This window comes from Dermochelys coriacea, chromosome 17, assembly GCF_009764565.3.
Source record: "Dermochelys coriacea isolate rDerCor1 chromosome 17, rDerCor1.pri.v4, whole genome shotgun sequence".
NCBI classification, from domain to species: Eukaryota; Metazoa; Chordata; order Testudines; family Dermochelyidae; genus Dermochelys; species Dermochelys coriacea.
Genome location: NC_050084.1, coordinates 169,861 through 193,156, shown reverse-complemented (window position 1 = coordinate 193,156; position 23,296 = coordinate 169,861). Strand labels below are relative to the sequence as shown.

At 42.9% G+C, this 23,296-nt stretch overlaps 1 protein-coding gene across 9 annotated transcripts in view; it reads left to right on the top strand.

The window, feature by feature from the left end:
- The window catches only part of MYO1C (myosin IC), a 164,092-nt gene that overhangs the window by 101,636 nt on the left and 39,160 nt on the right, over positions 1-23,296 (top strand). For all 9 annotated transcript variants that reach the window (XM_043499331.1, XM_043499332.1, XM_043499333.1 and 6 more), the window contains 11 exons: positions 598-678; positions 2,884-3,063; positions 3,422-3,520; positions 3,764-3,877; positions 5,018-5,089; positions 5,375-5,494; positions 5,776-5,858; positions 6,630-6,735; positions 8,408-8,488; positions 13,420-13,511; positions 23,164-23,258. In XM_043499331.1, coding sequence (XP_043355266.1) covers positions 598-678; positions 2,884-3,063; positions 3,422-3,520; positions 3,764-3,877; positions 5,018-5,089; positions 5,375-5,494; positions 5,776-5,858; positions 6,630-6,735; positions 8,408-8,488; positions 13,420-13,511; positions 23,164-23,258 — 1,123 coding nt within the window. The remainder of the gene's footprint in view (positions 1-597; positions 679-2,883; positions 3,064-3,421; positions 3,521-3,763; positions 3,878-5,017; positions 5,090-5,374; positions 5,495-5,775; positions 5,859-6,629; positions 6,736-8,407; positions 8,489-13,419; positions 13,512-23,163; positions 23,259-23,296) is intronic.

Below are 23,296 nucleotides of genomic sequence, written 5' to 3'. Positions count from 1 at the left end.
AGAGGTCTGTGACCATTGTGTGCAGGCTAATGAGTTCCTATTAAGTCATACTGGTGATGGCAGAAGACGCTTTAACAAGACTTCTTTGGGTGACACATTTCCCTAACAGAGAGTGGGATTAGGATAAATCTTTGCAAGGAGGAGAGGAGTGGTTTAACAGGCCCATGCAAGGTAATAACTTTACATTTGCAGTATGCGTACAGCTCAAACAATCAGAACTCAGGTAGCTGCTTACTTTCTTCTTAGGCTGTATCTACTCTAGAGAGCTTACAGTGGTACAGCTACCTCATTGTAAGATCTCTCGTGTAGCCGCTCTATGCCAATGGGAGAGAGCACTCCTGTCAACATAATTAAACCACCTCCAAAGAGTGGCAGTAGCATGTTGGCAGGAGAAGCTGTCCCGCTGACATAGTGCTGTGCACACTACCACTTATGCTGGCAAAACATATGTCACTCAGGAGTAGACAAACCTGCGTCCGTAGGCCAGTACATAAGCCACTGGCAAGTTTGTGAAAAATTTTTTAAAATGCCCTATTTTGTGGTTTCCTTGTTTTTGAAGCTTGTTTACTTTTTTTATCTGTTATATTTTTAATTCAGGCATTTGGAAATGCAAAAACCCTTCGGAATGATAACTCCAGCCGATTTGGGAAATACATGGATGTGCAGTTTGATTACAAGGTGAAAATCTGTTTTATATACCTCATTGTAGCCTTGCTCGGATGCCCAAGTGCATAGATATTGAGATCTGCATCAACAGTTCAGGTATAATAAAAACCCTACCTGCCTCTTGTGAATGGAGTCTACTGTTTCAGAAAAGTTTGGGTACAAAGAGTTGTTCAGATTTATAATTGTATATATATAGATACACACACTTCATTGTGAAGCAGCTAGAATTGCTACAGGCACAGCATGCCACACACACACACACACACACACACACACACACACACACACACACACACACACACACACACACACACACACACACACACACACACACACACACACACACACACACACACACACACAGTTAAGAAAGTGAAAAGTCAAGCCAAAAGGTACAGAGACTGTTTTTCCGCCCACAAGCACTCACCTTACTACTACCACAACTACTGTGCACCACAGACGATTCACGACTACCATAACATTGTGCTGTTTTCATCCTGGTTCACAAACACCTTTACCAGCTAATTTTTCTCAACCCTAGTGATTGTGGATGTGTAGTGCAGTAGTTGGTTGTGCTGAGGGGAGGGTAGTTTTAATAAAGGGCTGTGTGCACAATGGTTATTAAAGGAGGTGATGAAAGGCTTGTATCCCTGGGGGGGGAAGAGTTAAGGTTTCAGTGTATGGTTGTAGAGGCAGTGGTAAAGTGCTTGTGAGTGGAGTAGTAGAGGGTATTTACTGTTAGAGGGTTGAACTTCTCCTTCCCTTGCCTTTGTAGGTTTTGTTTCAAGTATGTGGTGTGTGCAGCAACCCTCATAGCTTCCAGCAAATTTTGTGTATGTATTAATGCCGTGGAGTTTTTTAAAGTTTAATTGGGGGTGGGTATTATTGGCAGAGAGGAGAGAGAGGAAGATCTGTGGAGATAGAAGAAGTGTGTTTGCAGTGTTGTTGCAGTTGTGGTGATCCTGGGATATTAGAGAGACAAGGTAGAAGTGTGGCAGGAGAATATTTTATCCGCCAGCAGCTGTGCATGAACTGTTCTCTGTTGTAGGGTAAACTCTGAGAGAAAAGTGTAGCTCATTATGCGGAAGGTTTGGTGTGCTATCTATCGGTTTTGTGTGTCCAGCTCTCATCAACAACTAATCCTACTTGTGGGCACAGCTCACAAACTTTCAGTTGTAATGCAAATAATAGCTAAAAATGACCCTAAACTAAACATTTTAGAAAACCTTCCCATTACACAAACTCTTTCTCTTCAGGGCCACCTCTCTACCAAGCTATGAATAGCTAGTCAGTGTTTTATAGGAAATATGTCAATAGTGAAAAGTAGGACTGCCCAGGCAAGATTTCAGCCAGGGCCCAGATTCAAAGTTTTCCTACCACAAATATATATTAAGAGAAACCAAATCAAAACTACACAAATCAAAAGTTCAAATGGCATAAAAATTAATCCAGTGAAAAATCTGATATCAGTTGGGCACCTACTTTTAGAGAGAAATAAGAATCTCTGCTCCATTTTAGCCCATGTTAGAACACAGCATTAACTAAATCACCTCCATTTTTATATATATCGATATATATAAAAATATGGAGGATAATGGGACCGGGAGGGGGAAGAATGTGGGAAAAAGAAATTAACTATGAATATGCCCAAAGGGACATTGCAGAAGCAACCTTAGTTTTCTGTGTAGAATTATTATATATAGCTTTATCTTGCGTATTTTGTTTGTTTCCTTTCTAAAGTAAATACCACAATGCCATGAGAATTAACATAGTGTAAAAACCTACATAGACAGAAATCATCCTAATCTTTTAAATATCTCTCGACCCTGGACTCCATCCTTGTTTTTAATATAGCAGAAATGGAAAAGGTCCAGAGAACAGCAACAAAATTATTAGAGACATGGATGGAATCCATGTCAAGAGACATATATAAGTTTTTTTTGTGATGGGTGACCAGCAGTGAACACATTCAAGGTGAGCTGTAATATTGATCTGTGTAATGGTTTTATATTTTGAGTTTTATTCTCTAATACTTTGTGTTCGATCTACTCTGTGGAAGTCCAAGAGCTCAAACCCACACTCAGTATTTGTTAGTTTATGCTATTACATGACAAAGATTACTTCTACTTTTTGTGATCCATTATTCCAAACTCTCTTAGTCTTTGATATTCTGCCATCAAAGAAGCAGGATGTTTCAATTTATCTTCTTTGGTTTAGGGTGCGCCTGTGGGGGGTCACATCCTGAACTACCTACTGGAGAAATCTCGGGTTGTCCATCAGAATCATGGAGAGAGGAACTTTCACATCTTCTACCAGCTGTTAGAGGGAGGGGAAGATGACCTACTGCGGCGTCTGGGCCTTGAGAAGAACCCCCAACAGTACCATTATCTAGTGAAGGTGTGAACAGGGTCCTGCAGTTGGCTAATTTCCTGGTTTGCTTGTTCAGTAAAGGGAAAAACTATCCTTACCTGATAGACTTTGTTGGTGTTGAAGGCGAGATCAGAGTGTTGATCTGTAAGGAGAGAGAAACTTTCTGGGTGAAAGTTTAATAATGATGATCCTTGCCAACTATCCTGTATTATAGGATAGATGTGATTCTTAGTTTATTACTTCTCAGTATCTTTCCCTCACTTCACAGAGTTATAAAGATATTGGTGAGATGGCCCCTTCTGTAACAATTAACACAAGATAGAACTATGTGGGCTGTATGTACAATGCGTAAGGATTACTAAATCTCAAAATCTGTGTTTTTTAGGGTCAGTGTGCGAGGGTCAGTTCCATCAGTGATAAAAACGACTGGAAGGTTGTGCGAAGGGCCCTGTCCGTCATTAACTTCAATGACAATGAGGTAGAGGTAAGAAATGCTTTGAAGTACATCTGAGTTTTCTCCCCTTAGAGGTCTGTCCTGCTTCAGTTAGTTCTTTCTACCAGGAGGCAGCCTTTGAATGAGTGCCCTGCAGAAAGCTAAATGTAAAAATGTCTCCTACTGATGGACATATAAAGAAACTCCCCTTTCTCCCCCCCCCATCCCACCTAAGATTTAATCCATATTTATTCCCAACTTCTTGACCATTATTTCTTCTTTCTCTTGTACTAGGATTTGCTGAGCATTGTCGCTAGTGTGTTGCACCTGGGGAATGTGCAGTTTGCTGCTGATGAACAGGGCAATGCTCAGGTGACCACAGAGAACCAGATTAAATATCTGGCTAGGGTGAGTATAATCCCTTCGAGACATTCCCATATACCAATGTAATTGGTTCTGTTGCTGTTGTATTACTCCAGGGTAAGATTTAGTAGTTATTAGATCTTGACACTATTAAAGGGTCACTTTTCTGTATGAAATAATTAAGGTCAGAGGTTAACAGCTTTAAAATTTTACCCAATTCCTGCACTCCATGAGGGCAAGGGCATTCCTCCCAGAGTCCCGCTTCCAAGCCATGTCGGCGATAATATCCCATGAAAGGGATCATCCCTTAGTATTGCCCATACCTGTCTACGGTTGTTAGGTCATATGGCGGCCTGCACCTATGTGGTTCAATGTACCCGGCTCCATCTCCAGCTGTGGCAGGCGTGGTTGTCTGTTGGGGATGTACACTGATGCCAAGACCTGGACTTGGTAGTCAAAGTGCTGAACCACATTTGGGCATCTCTGGTGTGGTGGCTGGACCCTGTGTCGGTCTTGCAGGGAGTTCCCTTTGTGGGCTTGTCCCCGTTGCTGACTCTGGTGATCAACGCTTTGGACTTCGGTTGGGGAGCCCACCTGGGGAATCTCAGTACTCAAGGCCGCTCGTTAGGGATTGACTGCTCCCTTCACATAAATGCCAAGAAGCTCAGGGCGATTCGCATGGCCTGCCAAGCTTTTCAGTCCCAATTGGAGGGCAAGGTGGTTCATTGAACTGAGAGGGCATAGGGCCGACAGTGCCTTATATACCGATGCATGAATGTGGCACTCCAGAGGGCGCCACAGCTGACCCTATGGATACTACTAAGGCAAAAAATTTCTGACAACGGTGCATGTGGGTGCACACGCACCTAGAATGGAATGGACAAGAGCAACACATCTCAAAAAACAGTTATGAAACATGGGTAACAGATTTTTTTTTTTCCTGTGCATTCTGCTGCAATGGTCCTGGTAAACCAGTAATGTCCAGTCACCTATCTTACTGTTGAATGCATATGCCTACTAGAATGAGGAGTGAATCACTGTGCATCTCAGCAGTGGACAGGATGTGTTAAGTCCTGTTCTTCACTGATTCATTAGCTGTGGGGCCTAAAGTTTCTGATGTCTCTAAAACAGATGTGAAATTAATAATACTTTCTCTAATGGAGTTTTCCTTTTGGTGGTTTGCAGCTCCTGGGGGTTGAGGGCTCTGTGCTCCGGGAAGCATTGATCCACAAGACGATCATAGCAAAAGGGGAAGAGGTGAGAACATGAACTGGTAAACTGGGAAACATCCAGAACTGAAGCCAACTAATATGGGCTGCTTTGTTATCAGCTTAAACAATTCACGTTCTGGTTACAGATTCTCACAGGTCTGAGAGGAAACTATCTCTACATTTCTTGGTCTCATGTAATCTTGTGACTAGTAACCAGTACTGCTGGGAGATTGTGATGTGTGCACAGCTAGTTATTAGTATTGTGTTACGAAGACTGCATCGCTCAGTAGGCTGACTATTTGATTTGTCTCGTCTCTTCTTCCACATGCAGTTGGTCAGTCCTCTGAATCTGGAGCAGGCAGCCTATGCACGAGATGCTCTAGCCAAGGCAATATATGGGCGCACCTTCTCCTGGCTAGTGAATAAGATTAATAAGTCTCTTGCCTACAAGGTAAATTTATCTCTCACTTGCACTCCCATGATCATACTATACGACTGTGCTAGTAAGTGAGTGGGAAGTGTGAGTTCAAACTGTTGAACTAGGAAGCAGGGAAGAGGTTCAGCTCAATACTGAACAATAGTTTTCTGACTGCATTCCTTTCTCACTGAGAGGAGTGAGGACCAGACACTAGAATTATATGGAAAGATAGCAGTGGAGGTTGGCAACTGCTTTTGAGCCTAATGATTAAAGCTACACCAAATGTGACAGAGTATTTTGTGTCTTTGTTACAGGAGGCAGAGTGCCCAGGCTGGAGGAGTGCAACAGTTCTAGGGCTGCTTGACATTTATGGATTTGAGGTTTTCCAGCACAATAGGTTTGTTTCACCTCAACGTCTTTGAACTTTGAATAACCTTGTTTCCTGTGATTTAATCCTGTTGTTTTGTTTCCTTCCCTCAACATTAAAATAACAGGCTTCCCCATGCCTGGCACTTCTTTAATAGGAGAGGTTTATGTAACATGAGATTAGGTCTCAAATTCAGGAAATCAACAAAATACCTGTAGTAGGCAAATGTCTTTTGAGCAAGAGGTCTATTTTAACATCTCTAGATAGGGACCTCTGGGCCTAGTTGGGACCCTGCTAGAACTCAGCATTCACTACTGTTTATCGTCTTAATGTTTCAAGGATGCGAAACTGATTTTTGCCCATCTTGGAGCCTGTCTACATGACAGCTCTAATCACACCAGCATGTAGTTGTGTGGTGTGGGTTTCTTCCTTCTAGCACATTTTTGTTGTATTGTGAATGAGAGAACACAATATAGAATTATTTTATGGAATTTTATTGGAGCCTGGAACCTAACTATGGCAGATATCCATTGTTGGATTTTTAGTGTAGATAGGCCCTTATTTATGTCTGCTGAATCCATGTTCCTCCTTGCTTACCTCTGATGGCTCTTTCTCTCTTCTGGGGCGAATCTGACTATTCATTGGTTCATCTCTATAGAGCTCATATGAATCTCTAGATCTCTTGCTTGTCTCTCTCTTGATTTGTACCCAGATTATGCATGGTGCCTGACCAAAATGGTGCAGACTTTGTTTTATTGAAATACAGTGTGGGAGTGACTAATTCTTTCTGATCGATTACAGCTTTGAGCAGTTTTGTATCAATTATTGTAATGAAAAACTGCAGCAGCTCTTCATAGAACTCACACTAAAATCAGAACAAGAGGAATATGAGTCAGAAGGCATAGCGGTAAGAGCCAAGACCTCATTTTGTATTGTTTCCTCTGTAGCATCTCCTATTGGGAGAGGCCAGCTGATGATGATTTACAGTATGTAAAGCAAGAATTTGGAAGTAAATATTTATTTTTACCTTATTTGTCTGTGTGTGATCCACCAGAACTGCTTCATACAAAAGGGGCTTCAAACTGGGCTCTGTTTTTGCACATGCAATCACCTGCTCACGGGTGATAGCATTTATTCAAGTAAAACCCATTCAGATTAGAACTAGACCTGTTCCAGCATTAGTGATTATCTTGTTCTGTACTCCTTTGTCTATACAACACATAAAAATCTTAATACTGTTCTCAGCTAAAGAAAGTTATCTTCTAGCTTGCTGGGTTAGAAGCTGTGTGTTTGGCGCTGAAAATCCTGCAGTTTTGCTCACAGCTATTGCATTTGTAACTTTGAGGCTATCAAACATCAGAATTAATCCATGAATTCTTGTCCTGTCAAGAATGCCACATGACATTGTGGCCCTTTGACATTTTGCTGCCAGAAAATGTAGATCTTATCAATTTATTTTTGGAAAATTGTTGTGTATTCTTCTTGCTGAAGCCTTGCTTCAGCAAAACCCAAACTCCTGCCTTTCAGCCTTCCAAGCAAGATTTGTAGGAAGGGCAGAATGGTGATTGAGTTGCGTTTGATCTTCTAAATTGAACTTTTAAATTTGTTAGTCTCTAAGGTACCACAAGTACTCCTTTTCTTGTTTGATCTTTTATGAGCTACTGTTATATAATTAAGAAATAGCAGAAGCGTGTATGGTGGATTCTCTGCTTACTTACTGTCTGAAGATTCTGTGCAGGTACCTGGTTCTGGCTACAAGGCACTCAGATGCTACACTGATGGGGTTCTATAGAAGAACCCAGATAGACAGGAGAATAAGGATGCTGTAAGACAGCCCTTTAGAAATTTCTCTGCTCCTCCCTCACCTGTTTGTTACTACCACTAACTAAATATATTTTATGAATAGCCTGGTTCCCAGTTTCTGAAGAGGTTCTTTCTCTTGAATCCTGCGTTCAGAATTTGGAGACCTGTTTCGGAGCAGCAACCACAGAGATCGGCTGCTATTTGAGTTAGGGAGTCTACCTTTCACAAATCTAAATGAAAAATGAGAAACTGTGACAACATGACTCAGTGAAGACCTGGAACAAAGATAAATATTTCATTTGAGGGGGGTTGGTTTCAGGAATAGTCAGTCTTTTTGTGTGGCATATGCACAGCAGGAACAAGAACCCCAGCTCTATATTAGTTTAGTTCCATAATATAACGTTTTATATTTCTAGTTGCAACTGCCTAGTGTATTTGAGTCAGACCTCTTCTAGAGAGGGAGGCTGTCCGCTGCAGCCATATTTCAGAATAGAGAGCTTGGTTGCGTAGGTTTCCCCTTTCCTTTTGACTGTGATGGGACAAAGATGTTCACCCTCTCTGTGGCAAAACAAACAAAAACAGATCAGAAAAATAAATGTATATTTAAGAAAGAAATATACCGGTATCTTTCATACTTGACATGTGGGCCTCAAGAAGACTGTTTTAAATATTTTCTATCTTCTGAAATACACTGATCACTCAGACTGTTTCCTTCCAGTGCAGAATCAAGATCTTTAACCAGTCTTTAATTGTTTGTGTGTCTTTGTGAATGGCAGTGGGAACCTGTCCAGTATTTCAATAACAAAATCATTTGTGATCTGGTGGAAGAGAAATTCAAAGGCATAATTTCTATTTTGGTGAGTTGACAAACCTGTATTTATTTATATATATTTTTAATTGAAGATATTTAGGAGCATAATGGGAAGTGACTAGTCATAGCTGAAAAGGAAGTGGAGGCTGGTGTACAGTTTGTTTGTGGGAGTGTGAGGATTGCAGAGGGAGGTAGAGAAGTGAGTAGATCCTAGTGTTGGGTATGAACCATGTGTGGTAGACCCAGAGGCTGTCTTCCATGCATGTTTTTGCATTTGCTGGCATTTCTAACCATACTAACAATACTATTCATTAAGAGCTTTACACTGAATAAGATAGAAGCTTCTTTTTAAGCAAAACTGTTTTAACTTGTATTTTTATTGGGGTACATCTATAATGCCATACAATGCATATGCACAAATAAATTTCTCATTAACCACATCTGAGAGTATAGAAGAAGCAAGAACCTCCCAAGAAAAAAACATCAACAGAAAACAAATGTCTGAATGCACCAAAGCTTCCTCCCTGGACCCTTTAAATTGGCTGACTAAGAATGTCCTGTGTTGCAGGGAAGGAGGATTCTGAGCAGAGCGCCTATAGTCAAGAGAACTTTTTTTTGCAAAAGATTTTAATTAGGGTTATTGATTAATTGCAGTTACCTCATGTGATTAACTAAAAAAAATTAATCATGATTAACAAAATTAATTGCAATTAATCGCACTGTTAAAGAATAGAATACCAGTTGAAATTTATTAAATATTTTTGGATGTTTTTCTGCATTTTCAAATATATTGATTTCTAGTGCAACACAGAATAGAAAAAAGAAAAGGAGTACTTGTGGCACCTTAGAGACTAACAAATTTATTAGAGCATAAGCTTTCGTGAGCTATAGCTCACTTCATCCGATGCATTTAATGATAAAGAGATTGCACTACAATACTTAGGTGAATTGAAAAATACTATTTCTTTTATTTCTTTTTTACAGTGCAAATATTTGTAATAAAAATAAATATAAAGTGAGCACCATACACTTTGTATTCTGTGTTGTAATTGAAATCAATATATTTGAAAATGTAGAGAACATCCACAAATATTTAAATAAATGGTATTCTATTTTTGTTTAACAGCGTGATTAATCCAATTTTTTTATCGTGATTAATTTTTTTAATTGCTTGACAGCCCTATTTTTAATTTCTCTATTCCAACTCTCAGGTTGTAAAAATAATACAGCCATAGCAGTGTGGGGATGCAGTTCAGAAGAAGCAGAGTGAGTGACCACCAAAGTAGCCACCTGATCTTTGATCTCCTGCTCCCAGCAGCAGTGAGAGAGAGCAGCCACTTGGCAGCTTAACTAAGTGGCAAAATGGATTTGCCTGGCTCCCCTCCCCAAACCTAGTTGCTCTTCCTTCTGTGAAGATGGGAGAGGAATTCTCCCACTGAAGTAGCTGGGATGGGAGAGGGGAGCCAAGGAAACCCAGGCTACAACATTGCTCAGCTCCAGCTGCAGGTTCAAGTGATTGTCCACATGGGTTCCATTCTTGGTGCATGTGTGTCCCGTGAATGCAAGATTGGATTCTTTTGGTCAGCAGTATCCACTTGGGCAGTACCTGCACTCTAGATGTCCTGGACTGTCCCCGTCCCCCAGTCCAAAGGCATAAAGGGCAGAGCAGGCACAACTGTTCCTCAGTTTCTTTTTACCGCTTGTGGCAATGAGACAGAACCTCTGCAGTGTCCACTTCCCTATGCACCGTGCTGGTGTTAGTTAGCAACTTTAGTTGTTAGTTAGTTCATATAGTTGGCTAATATTTTATATATAATTTTTTAGATAAGTTTCAGCGTAGGTAGACCAATACTACCACCCCCACCCCCACCCCCCCCCCCACACACAAAAAGGTGCTAGCAATATGGCAGAAGCTAAATCATCAGGGTTCAAAACCTGCCTCTAATTAAGTTTCAATGCTGCATAACTGGTATTCCCAGTTCCTGCTCAGCCTAGGAGGGGGACATACCCCCAAGCAATATTCTATATGTTTTGAATAAGCACAATCAGCATGCTAGAGAAGCCCACCTGAAGTTGTTCCTTCTCAAGAGTTCAAAACACGCTTTCTCAGACACTGAAACATAGGTCAAAACCAGTCTATGGTCCTCTGTTCAGTTCCTCTCCATTAGTGGCCTTGTGAGCTAGGATTCCATCCTGAGCTCTTGGGTCACATCTATTAAGAGACCCCAGTCATCCATCTCCATTCTGGAATCAGTATTCTGCCGTGAAGGAACGATGGGAGAAGGGATGAGCCAAGGTCCCCTTCTCAGATGCCTGGCAAGTCTAGACACAAGCATCCTCAGACTTCTGACTCATCTCAGGCTCAACCTCCTAAGGGCCAAAAGTCTGAAAAGGTCCTGTGAAGTGCCCCAGTACAGACTACTAAGAGAGCCCCAGTTGCACTCACCATATGTGCAGACTGTTTTTTCTCTCAGTACCCGGAGCCTTGGGAACTGCTCACCTCAGAACCGTGTTCTTCAGTACCCAGCAATACTTGCTGTCTTGGTACCCAAAGCATACAGAGTACTGAGAGACTTTTGGGCCTGACACTACAGCTGTGTCTCCTAGAGAGGCTGAGGATGGTGATATCTAAGCCACCAACTACTGCACTGTTGGTACAGCAAGTCAGGGAGGTATCTCCAGTACCAACTTCTCCCTTTATATGCAGGGCATTCTGGATAGAATGGTCACTCGCTTTCTCCTCATCCCTATCTAGACACATCTCCCACCCACTCACCTTCCCCCCTGGAGTACCATATTGGGAATCACGAAGGCACTCGAGGGAGGATTCTACAAAGGAAAGTAGGAGAAGACCTGAACTCGTAGGAAACATTTCTCTTGGTACCCTCCTGTGTGTGTCCCACCTCAGTACTTATATCCCTACCAACACTGTCTCTACTGGACACACTTGGGTGTACAGCCGTATTTGTGTAAGCCTGCATCACCTGCCTCTTCCAGGGTTAGACCTCCCCTCTTCAAAGACACAATATGGACCATCCCAGTTAGGCCAACTAGTGAAGCCCCAGATCCTGGAAAGAAAGGAGGAGGAAAATGATGAGGAACAACAAACACAAAGGGAAGAACAACTTGTTCCTGCTGTAATCTCATCCTCCCCTGATGAGGCAGTAAGCCCCTCTGTCTTCCTTAGTGGATGATCTTACATTATTCCAAGAGCTCATTAAACACATGGCAGAGATAATGGATATACCACTACAAGTAATGCAGCCGAAGTCCCATGAGATCCTGGATATTTCGCACCCTTCCTTGCCGAATAGGCTCCCCATGCCAACTAATGGAAGACCATTGGAGCCGACATAGGATCTATGGCAAACACCAGCCTTAACGCTAGTGACATCTAAGTGAGTAGAAAGAAGGTACCATGTCCCTTCCAAGGGATTTGAATACTTTTATTTCCTCCCAGTACTACATTTGCTTGTAGTTGCTGCTATCAAGGAAAGGTCAAAAATAACAATACCTCCTAGAGCCGGACCCAAAGAAACTAGACCTTATCTCGTGCAAGGTTTACTCATTAGTCAGCCACCAGATGTGTGTGTGGCTAATTATTAGGCTCTCCTTTCCATTGGAGCTGGGATAAGCTGTCTCCATTTCTGGACAAGCTACCACAGGACCATTGAGAGGAGCTGAGAGCCATCCTGACTGAGGGGCATTGGATAGCCCACACTTCCCTACAGGCTGCACTGGATGTGTCTGACACCACAGTGTGTGCTGTGGCTATATTGGTGACAATGAGGTGGTCTTCCTGGCTCCAGTCCTAGGAAATCCCCAGGGAGGAACAAATAACAATCAAGGACCTTTCCTTTTGAGGGCAGTGAACTTCTTAATTCTAAAATGGACAAGACCCTCTTTTTTTTTTTTTTTTTTTTTTTTTTTTTTTTTTTTTTTAAAAGACGACCCCCAGGGACAATGTGTGTTCACTGGGTCTGTATTTTCCATCCCCCAAAAAGGAAACAAACAAGACAACAAACTTGCTTCAGGTAGCATCTTTGTACCTGGTAGTTTCAATACTAGAGAACTTCTGAGTTGCCTTAGTGTGCTCTACTAGTTCAGTGGCATCATCCTGTACTGCAAACTTGTGAAGCAACTACCAGGGCTTTGCTGCAGATATATTCTCTAAACACTATAAATAACGTACTCATGCCAGTTAAGTAGGGCTCAATAGGAGCATTTTGCAGGCTGTTGTTGGATGCTAAACCCCCTCATGTATTGCTGTTCTGAATGCAAAGCAACCAGCCAACTAGTGATAGGTAGGTTAGGTGGCAGTTGAGGATAAGTAGATCTTGCTTTATCTATTTATAAAAAAACAAAAATTTAAATGTGTATAGAAACTATATATATTTAACTGTTTTCCTTTTCTCCCTTTGGAGGTCACTTGTATTCTTAGGTTGTCAGCAATTGAAGCAGGAAACGTCTTTTTGTGTATTTTTACAAGCAAAATGGGGCACTTATTACAGTTACGGACACTGCTATAATACTAGCTCTAAATAATAATGTTATATATTCTTGCTTAACTGGCACAGAAAATTGAAAGACAAACCTGATCAGTTTCTTTCTTTGAGACTTCCTAAACCAGTCTAAATTCCTTTCTTTTTTAGAATCAATTCTGTACATAAATTAGAGTTACAGAGCTTGATCTGACTTCATTTTATCGTCAGATTTTAATTGTTCTGCTCTTGAAAACTCAACTGAACTGTGGGAGCAGGCAAGTTCTTTGTACACAGGGAGCCGACCTCCCACCAAAAGTCAAAGTGTACTTCAGATGACTTCTTCATCTGCTGGCCGGAAAGACACTAAAAGTCTAACTAGTCTCCAAGAAGAAAAAAGTCTCCTTTTCAACCCAGCAGTTATTTATTATGTGTGTGAACTAGGCAGCCTCTCTAGTACAAGTATTGCTGTGTTTGCTGATTCCTCTCTCTATAGGATGAGGAGTGTCTGAGACCTGGGGATGCCACAGATATGACATTTTTGGAGAAGCTAGAGGAAACAGTGAAGAATCATCCTCATTTTCTCACGTGAGTGTTCAAGTAGCTGTTGCTAGTTTTGTCTTTGTGAGGAGGGACAAAATACAGAATAAAGCTAATGGGTTTTAAATATACCCAGTCTCTGCTGTACCTGTTACTGTATTTGTATTACAGTAGCACGCAGAGGTTCCAATAATAGTGGGCCCCCCATTGTGCTGGGAAGTGCAAAAAAGCAAGAGATACTTGCTGTCCTAAAGAGTTTAGATTCTAAGGCTAGGTCTACACTACAGCTGGTATCGATGCTCTGAGATGGATCCACCAGTGATTGATTTAGTGGGTCTAGTGAAGACCCACCAAATCAACAGCAGATCACTCTCCAGCCAACCTCTGTACTCTACCCCCGACAAGAACAGTAAGGTAAGTCGATGGGAGAGTTTCTGCTGTCAGCCCCCTGCGGTGTAGACCTCATGGTAACTTGACATAAGGTATGTCGACTCCAGCTACGTTATTCACATAGCTGGCGTTGCATAGCGTAGGTCGACTTACCGCAGTAGTGTAGACATAGCCTCAGTTAACACAACAGAATAAGAAAAGGAGTACTTGTGGCACCTTAGAGACTAACAAATTTATTAGAGCATAAGCTTTCGTGAGCTACAGCTCACGAAAGCTTATGCTCTAATAAATTTGTTAGTCTCTAAGGTGCCACAAGTACTCCTTTTCTTTTTGCGAATACAGACTAACACAGCTGCTACTCTGATAACAGAATAAGTGAGTATAACTAACAAAAACGAGGCTAAAAAGAGAAAAGAATAGTAGTGATGTTATTGTGGAAGTCTGTTATAGACCATCAAATGAAGAAGAGGAAGTGGATGAGACATTCTTCAAATAACGAGGAGTCCGGTGGCACCTTAAAGACTAACAGATTTATTTGGGCATAAGCAGCCCACTTTTTCAGATGCATGGAGTGAAAATTACAGATGCAGGCATAAATATACTGGCACATGAAGAGAAGGGCTTTTTATGCATGAAAACCTATGCCCAAATAAATCTGTTAGTCTTTAAGGTGCCACCGAACTCCTCGTTTTTGTGGATACAGACTAACATGGCTACCCCTCTGATATTCTTCGAATAGGTAACAAGATTAGCTAACACACATGAGCTAGTATTAATGGGGAATTTTAACTTCTTTGATATCTGTTGGAAGACTAATGCGGTCAAATGTAATAATAGAATCATAGAAATGTAGGACTGAAAGGCAACTCAGTAGGTCATCTAGTCCAGTCCCCTGCACTGAGGCAGGACTAAGTATTATCTAGACTATTTCACAAAGCTGAAAACAATTATGGACCAAATCAACTAGGAGGAAGAATTTAATCAGGAAAATATGAATGATGATTGAGAATCATTTAAGAACACCTTACTAGATGCCCCAAAACCACAATCCAATGATCAAGGAAGAAGGCTATGCTGGTAAAAATAGAACTTGGATGAGAGAAGTGAAGGTAGCTGTAAATGCGCTCACACATGCACGTGCGCACACAGTTGATAGTAATGATTATAAATCAGAAATTAAGAATTGTAGACTATTGATAAGGGAAGCCAAGGAACACAAGGAGAACACATGCCAGCATAATAAAGGACAATAAGAAGGTGTTTTTAAATTCTGACAATGATATTGGTCCTTTACTAGATGGAAGTGGTAGAACTATCAATAATGCAGAAAAGGCAGAAATGTTTAATAAATTTCTTTTCTGTATTTGGGGGGGGAAAAAACATCTGATGCAATCTCGTCACACGGTGATGGTAAAAGTCTTTCCATTCTACTAGTATGTTAGGATGTTAAACAGAAGCTACTGAAGTCAGACATTTTAAAATCAGATGGTCCAGATAACTTGCATCAAGAGTTCTAAAAGAGGTAGCTGAGGAGCAAACTGGACCATTAATGTTGATTTTCAATATGTCTGGTTAAGTTCCAGAATACTGGAAGGTAGCTAATGTTGTTCCAATTTTTAAAAAGGATAAACTGAGTGACCCGGATATAGTCCTGTTGGTCTGATATTGCTCCCAGGCAAGATAATGGAGAGTTTGACACGGGACTTGATTAATAATGAACTAAAGAGGGGTAATGAATTAATGCAAATCAACATGGATTAATGGAAAATAGATCTTGTCAAACTAACGATATATTTTCTTAATGAGATTTCAAGTTTGGTTGATAAAAGTAATAGTGTTGATGTAATATACTTAGACTTCTGTACAGCTTTTGAGTTGGTGCTGCATGACATTTTGATGAAAAAATAGAACGATATTAAATTACCATGGCACACATTAAATAAATTAAAAACTGGCTAACTGATAAGTCTCAAAATGTAACTGTCAACAGGGAATTGTCATGAAGCATGTCTGTTTCCAGTGGTGTCCTCCAGGGATCAAATCTTGGCACAATACTATTTAATATCTTTATTAATTATTTGGAAGAAAACATAAAATCATCACAGAGTTTGCAGATGACACAAAAATTGAAAAAAAAAAAGCGGTAAATAAAGAAGAGGGCAGGTCACTGATTCAGAATGATCTAGATCACTTGGTAAACTGGGCGCAAGCAAACAATGTGTGTTTTATTATGGGTAAATGTGTAAAACTGGGAAGAAAGAATGTAGGCCATACTTACAGGATATATCCTGTAAGTTCTTCGTATGTGTAGGGGATATCAGAAAGTTGAGGAAACAACTAGAAGGTCATCCATTTTGGATCTGGTTTTGACCAACAGGGATGAATTAGTTGCGAACACAAAGGTTGTTGGGAACTTGGGAGGAAGTGATCATAATCCGATAGGATTCAAGAGCCTAAGGAAAGGAGGACATGTGAACAACAAAACAAGGACACTGGCCTTCAAAAAGGCAGACTTCAACCAACTCCGAGAAATAGTAGGCACGGCTCCGTAGAGAGACCAGTTAGGAAGAAAAGGAATTGAAGAGGGTTGGCAGTTCCTAAAAGATGTAATACTAGAAGCTCAACATCAAGTAATTCCTATGCAGAGAAAAGATAAGTGCTTTTAGATATCTAAAAACCCAAATGATACATATAGAAAATGGAAGGAGGGGAATGTCACTAAGGGTATGTCTACACTACGAAATTAGGTCGAATTTATAGAAGTCTGTTTTGTAGAAAGCGTTTTTATACAGTCAAGTGTGTGTCCCCCCACACAAATGCTCTAAGTGCATGTAGTCGGCGGACTGTGTCCACAGTACTGAGGCAACCGTCGACTTCTGGAGCTTTGCACTGTGAGTAGGTATCCCACAGTTCCCACAGTCTCCACTGCCCATTTGAATTCTGGGTAGAAATCCCAGTGCCTGATGGGGCTAAAACATTGTCGTGGGTTGTTCTGGGTTCATATCGTCAGGCCCCCGTTCCCTCCCTCCGTAAAAGCAAGGGCAGACAATCGTTTTGCGCCTTTTTTCTTGAGTTACCTGTGTAGACGCCATACCACAGCAAGCATGGAGCCCGTTCAGCTAACCGTCACCGTATGTCTCCTGGGTGTTGGCAGATGTGGTACTGCATTGCTACACTGCAGCAGTTTATTGCCTTTTGGCAGCAGACAGTGCAGTATGGCTGGTAGCTGTCATCGACGTAGTCCTGGGTGCTCTTTTAACCAGGCACCTGGGCAAACGTGGGAGTGACTCAGCCAGGTCATTTCCCTTGTTTCGTCTCATGGCAATTGAGTCCTACCGGCAGTGCACTGTCTTTTAATCTGCAGCTAGCAGAAGACGATGGCCAGTAGTCATACTGCACCGTCTTCTGCCGAGCACCCCAGAGGTGACAATGGCTAGCGGTCGTACTGCACTGTCTGCTGCCAGCATGATGTATAAAGATAGATGAAGTGGCTCAAAACAAGAAATAGACCAGATTTGTTTTGTATTCATTTTCTCCTCCCTCCCTCCCTCTGTGAAATCAATGGCCTGCTAAACCCGGTTTTGAGTTCTATCCTTGAGGCGGCCATTCAGTTTCTCGCAAAGCCACCCCCTTTGTTGATTTTAATTCCCTGTAAGCCAACCCTGTAAGCCATGTCGTCAGTTGCCCCTCCCTCCGTCAGGGCAACAGCAGACAATCGTTCTGCGCCTTTTTTCTGTGCAGACGCCATACCACGGCAAGCATGGAGCACATTAAACACCACACGCATTATCCAGCAGTATATGCAGCACCAGAACCTGGCAAAGCGAAATTGGATGAGTAGGCGACGTCAGTGCGGTGACGAGAGCGATGAGGACATGGGCACAGACTTCTCTCAAAGCACGGGCCCTGCCATTGTGGGTATCATGGTGCTAAAGGGGCAGGTTCATGCGGTGGAATGCCGATTCTGGGCTCAAGAAACAAGCACAGACTGGTGGGACCGCATGGTGTTGCAGGTCTGGGATGGTTCCCAGGGGCTTCGAAACTTTCGCATGCATAAGGGCACTTTCATGGAACTTTGTGACTTGCTTTCCCCTACCGTGAGGCGCAATAATACTAAGATGAGAGCAGCCCTCACAGTAGAGAAGTGAGTGGCAATAGCCCTGTGGAAGCTTGCAACGCCAGACAGCTACCGGTCAGTCGGCAATCAATTTGGAGTGGGCAAATCTACTGTGGGGGCTGCTGTGATGCAAGTAGCCAATGCAATCAAAGATCTGCTGATATCAAGGGTAGTGACCCTGGGAAATGTGCAGGTCATAGTGGATGGCTTTGCTGCAATGGGATTCCCTAACTGTGGTGGGGTCATAGACGGAATCCATATCCCTATCTTGGCACCGGGGCACCAAGCCAGCGAGTACATAAACTGCAGGGGTACTTTTCGATAGTGCTGCAAGCACTGGTGGATCACAAGGGACGTTTCACCAGTATCAACGTGGGATGGCCAGGAAAGGTACATAATGCTCACATCTTCAGGAACTCTGAAGTTTCAAAAGCTGCAGGAAGGGACTTTCTTCCCAGACCAGAAAATAACCGTTGGGGATGTTGAAATGCCTATAGTTATCCTTGAGGACCCAGCCTACCCCTTAATGCCATGGCTCATGAAGCCATACATAGGCAGCCTGGAGAGTAGTCAGGAGCTGTTCAACCACAGGCTGAGCAAGTGCAGAATGGTGTTAGAATGTGCATTTGGACGTTTAAAAGCGTGCTGGCACAGTTTACTGACTCAGTTAGACCTCAGCGAAACCAGTATTCCCACTGTTATTACTGCTTGCTGTGTGCTCCACAATATCTGTGAGAGTAAGGGGGAGACGTTTTTGGTGGGGTGGGAGGTTAAGGCAAATCGCCTGGCTGCTGGTTACGCACAGCCAGACACCAGGGTGGTTAGAAGAGCACAGGAGGGTGCAGTGCGCATCAGAGAAGCTTTGAAAACCAGTTTCATGACTGGCCAGGCTACGGTGTGAAAGTTCTGTTTTTCTCCTTGATGAAACCCCCCCGCCCCTTGGTTCACTCTACTCCTCTGTAAGCTAACCACCCTCTCCACCTCCCTTCGATCACCGCTTGCAGAGGTAATAAAGTCATTGTTGCTTCACATTCATGTATTCTTTATTAATTCATCACACAAATAGGGGAATAATTACCAAGGTAGCCCAGGAGGGGTGGTGGAGGAGGGAAGGACAAGGCCACACAGCACTTTAAAAGTTTAAAACTTATTGAATGCCAGCCTTCTGTTACTTGGGCAATCCTCTGGGGTGGAGTGGCTGCGTGGCCGGAGGCTCCCCACACTGCATTCTTGGGCGTCTGGGTGAGGAGGCTATGGAACTTGGGGAGGAGGGCGGTTGGTTACACAGCGGCTGTAGCGGTGGTCTGTGCTTCCTGCTGCCTTTCCTGCAGCTCAACCATACACTGAAACATATTAGTTTGATCCTCCAGAAGCCTCAGCATTGAATCCTGCCTCCTCTCATCATGCTGCCACCACTTTCAGCTTCAGCCCTCTCTTCAGCCCGCCACCTCTCCTCCCAGTCATTTTGTGCTTTCCTGCACTCTGACATTGTCTGCCTCCATGCATTCGTCTGTGCTCTGTCAGTGGGAGGACAGCATGAGCTCAGAGAACATTCCATCGCGAGTGCGGTTTTTTCACCTTCTAATCTTCGCTAGCCTCTGGGAAGGAGACGATCCTGTGATCCTTGAAACACATGCAGCTGGTGGAGGAAAAAAAAGGGACAGTGGTATTTGAAAAGACATATTTTATAGAACAATGGGTACACTCTTTCACGGTAAACCTTGCTGTTAACATTACATACGTAGCACATGTGCTTTCGTTACAAGGTCGCAGTTTGCCTTCCCCCACCGCATGGCTAACACTGCGGAACATTTCTGTTCAGCCATAGGCAAACAGCCCAGCAGGAACAGGCACCTCTGAATGTCCCCTTAAGAAAAGCACCCTATTTCAACCAGGTGACCATGAATGATATCACTCTCCTGAGGATAATACAAAGAGATAAAGAACGGATGTTGTTTGAACGCCAGCAAACATACACTGCAATGCTTTGTTCTACAATGATTCCTGAGTACATGCTACTGGCCTGGAGTGGTAAAGTGTCCTATCATGGTGGATGGAATAAGGCTGCCCTCCCCAGAAACCTTTTGCAAAGGCTTTGGGAGTATATCCAGGAGAGCCACGAATGCCAGGGCAAATTAATCATTAAACATGCTGGCTTTTAAACCCTGTATAGTATTTTAAAAGGTACACTCACCAGAGGTCCCTTCTCTGCCTGGTGGGTCCAGGAGGCAGCCTTGGGTGGGTTCAGGGGTATTGGCTCCAGGTCCAGGGTGAGAAACAGTTCCTGGCTGTCGGGAAAACCGGTTTCTCCGCTTCTTTGCTGTGAGCTATCTACAACCTCCTCATCATCGTCTTCCTCGTCCCCAAAACCTGCTTCCGTGTTGCCTCCATCTCCATTGAAGGAGTCAAACAACACGGCTGGGGTAGTGGTGGCTGAACCCCCTAAAATGTCATGCAGCTCATCATAGAAGCGGCATATTTGGGGCTCTGACCCAGAGCGGCCATTCGCCTCTCTGGTTTTCTGGTAGGCTTGCCTCAGCTTCTTAAGTTTCACGTTGCACTGCTTCGGGTCCCTGTTATGGCCTCTGTCCTTCATGCCCTGGGAGATTTTCACAAATGTTTCGGCATTTCGAAAACTGGAACGTAGTTCTGATAGCATGGATTCCTCTCCCCATACAGCAGTCAGATCCTGTACCTCCCGTTCGGTCCATGCTGGAGCTCTTTTGTGATTCTGGGACTCCATCATGGTCACCTCTGCTGATGAGCTCTGCATGGTCACCTGCAGCTTGCCACACTGGCCAAACAGGAAATTGAAATTCAAAAGTTCGCAGGCCTTTTCCTGTCTACCTGGTCAGTGCATCTGAGTTGAGAGTGCTGTCCAGTGCGGTCACAATGGAGCACTCTGGGATAGCTCCCGGAGGCCAATACCGTCTAATTGCGTCCACAGTACCCCAAATTTGACCCAGCAAAACCTATTTCAGCACTAATCCCCTTGTCGGGGGTGGAGTAAGGAAATCAATTTTAAGAGCCCTTTAAGTTGAAAAAAAAGGGCTTTGTCATGTGGACGGGTGCAGGGTTACATCGATTTAACGCTGCTAAATTCGACCTCAACGCCTAGTGTGGACAAGGGCTATGGAAGTGGACACGAGAATAGCATGATGGAACAAAATCAGGAAAACCAAGGCAAGGAATGAGTTGCAACTGGCAAGAAATGTTAGAGACAACAAGAAGGGCTTCTACAAATGTGTCATACAAAAAAGAAAGATCAGGGATGGTGTGGTGCTGCTGCTTAATGGAGAAGGTGAGCTGGTAACCAAAGATGATGATAAGGTGGAGCTGCTCAGTGCCTACTTTGCTTCAGTCTTCACACAAAAAAATAATGTGACCGGATGACTAACAAAGTTAGCAGAGACAATAAAAGGGAAGGGACACAGCTCAGGATAAGTAAAAAACACGTCAGAGATCTTCTGACTAAATTGAATGAATTCAAGTCAGCAGGGCCTGATGCTGTTCATCCCAGGATGCTGAAGGAATTAGCTGAAGAAATCTCAAAGCCACTGGCAATAATATTTACAAACTCATGGATGACAGTAGAGGTCCTGCAGAGCTGGAGAAAGCTAATGTAGTACCCATCTTTAAAAAGGGAAAAGGAGGAGCTATAGAAATTGTAGACCAGTCATCCTGACCTCAATACCTAGGAAGCTAACTAGAGCAATATATAAAATATACAATTTGCAAATATATGGAGGATGAAGGGGTGATTGCTAGCAGCCAACATAAATTTGCTAAGAACAAATCATGCCAAGCCAGAATGATTTCATTCTTTGACACGGTAATTGGTTTGGTGGATAGGGGGAATGCGGTGGATATAGTACAAGTGGACTTCAGCAAGGCTTTTGACATAGTCCCACATGACATTCTCATAAGTAAACTGGAGAAATGCAGGTAGTTCTTCAAGTGTTTGTTCATGTCAATTCCAATCAGGTGTGTGCGTGCTGTGTGCACAACAGCTGGAAGATTTTTCCCCTAGCAGTATCCATAGGGTTGGCCTGGGAGCCCTCTGGAGTCATGCCTTCATGGTGCCCAATATAGGGCCCTGCTGACCCGACCTCAACTCTGTTCCTTCTTACCACCTGTGATGGCTAGCTGGAACTCCCTACTACTCTTGCCTTGACAAGCACGTGCTTTGCAGTATCTCTCTCTTCATGTACGTAGTTAGATTTAGCAGCATAGTAGTTTATAGTTAGTGTGGATTTTCTTACAAGTATCCTTTGGGGGGGGTCTTTCTCCCCATTTTTCCCTGGCACCAGGGTATGCCTTGGTCTCCAGGCTTTAAACCATGATTGGATTGTGGTAGCTTTATGCCAAGAAGTGACCCGCACTTTTTGTGCCTTAAGTGTCTGGGCAAGAGGCATCTCGGAGACGGCTGTAAAATCTGTAAGGGTTTTCACCCCAAGACCCTTATGGACAGAGCGGCACCACCGAGTCCTACTTATGGAGGCAGGTCTTCGGCCTCCACACAAATTTTTTGGGTTTTCAGTCCCTAATTTTACCCTTCAGGTTGCTTTATCTCCATTTCATAGAATCATAGGTGTGGAAGGGACCTTGAGAAGTCATCTAGTCCAGTCCCTTGCATTCATAACAGAACTAACTATTATCTAGACTATCCCTGACAAGTGTTTGTCTAACCTGTGCTTAAAATTTTTAGAATGGTAATTTTAAAAACTGCAACACCAAAGCCAGTTTTTTTCAGTCATCCCTGAACCTTTTCATATTCTCAATTCAAGGTCTGAATGATATTATCCTTGTGACATTCTCCCAGAGTGGGTTCCCTGATAACTTAATCTCTGTTGCCAGAAACTTTCAGGTCTCTGGCCTGCTGTCTCCAGTGTGATTTCACATGCACACAGAGTTTGACCCCCTTTCCTCTAAAAAGTTAATCACTTATCCCTTTGGAACAAGTCCAAATATTTTTCTGGGACTAAAGTGATAGTTGCTTGTCTGTGGCTCCCATTTACTTTAGTATCGCTGTTCCTAGAGAGAAACACAGTGTCAGCTTGCCTGTTTTCCTCTGGTCCCATCCCTCTGCCAAGAGCTGTGGTGGTTCTGTACTTAGCATCAGTAGTAATTGTAGATTAATCCTATTTGAGGCTAGTATCTTCTCCCCATTAAGCCTTTTTGCTTTCTCCCCAGACATAAGCTGGCTGACCAGAAGACTCGGAAGTCTTTAGGCCGAGAAGAGTTCCGTCTCTTGCACTATGCTGGAGAGGTCACCTACAGTGTCACAGGTAAATGTTACATAACAAGTACACCATTGCCTGACACC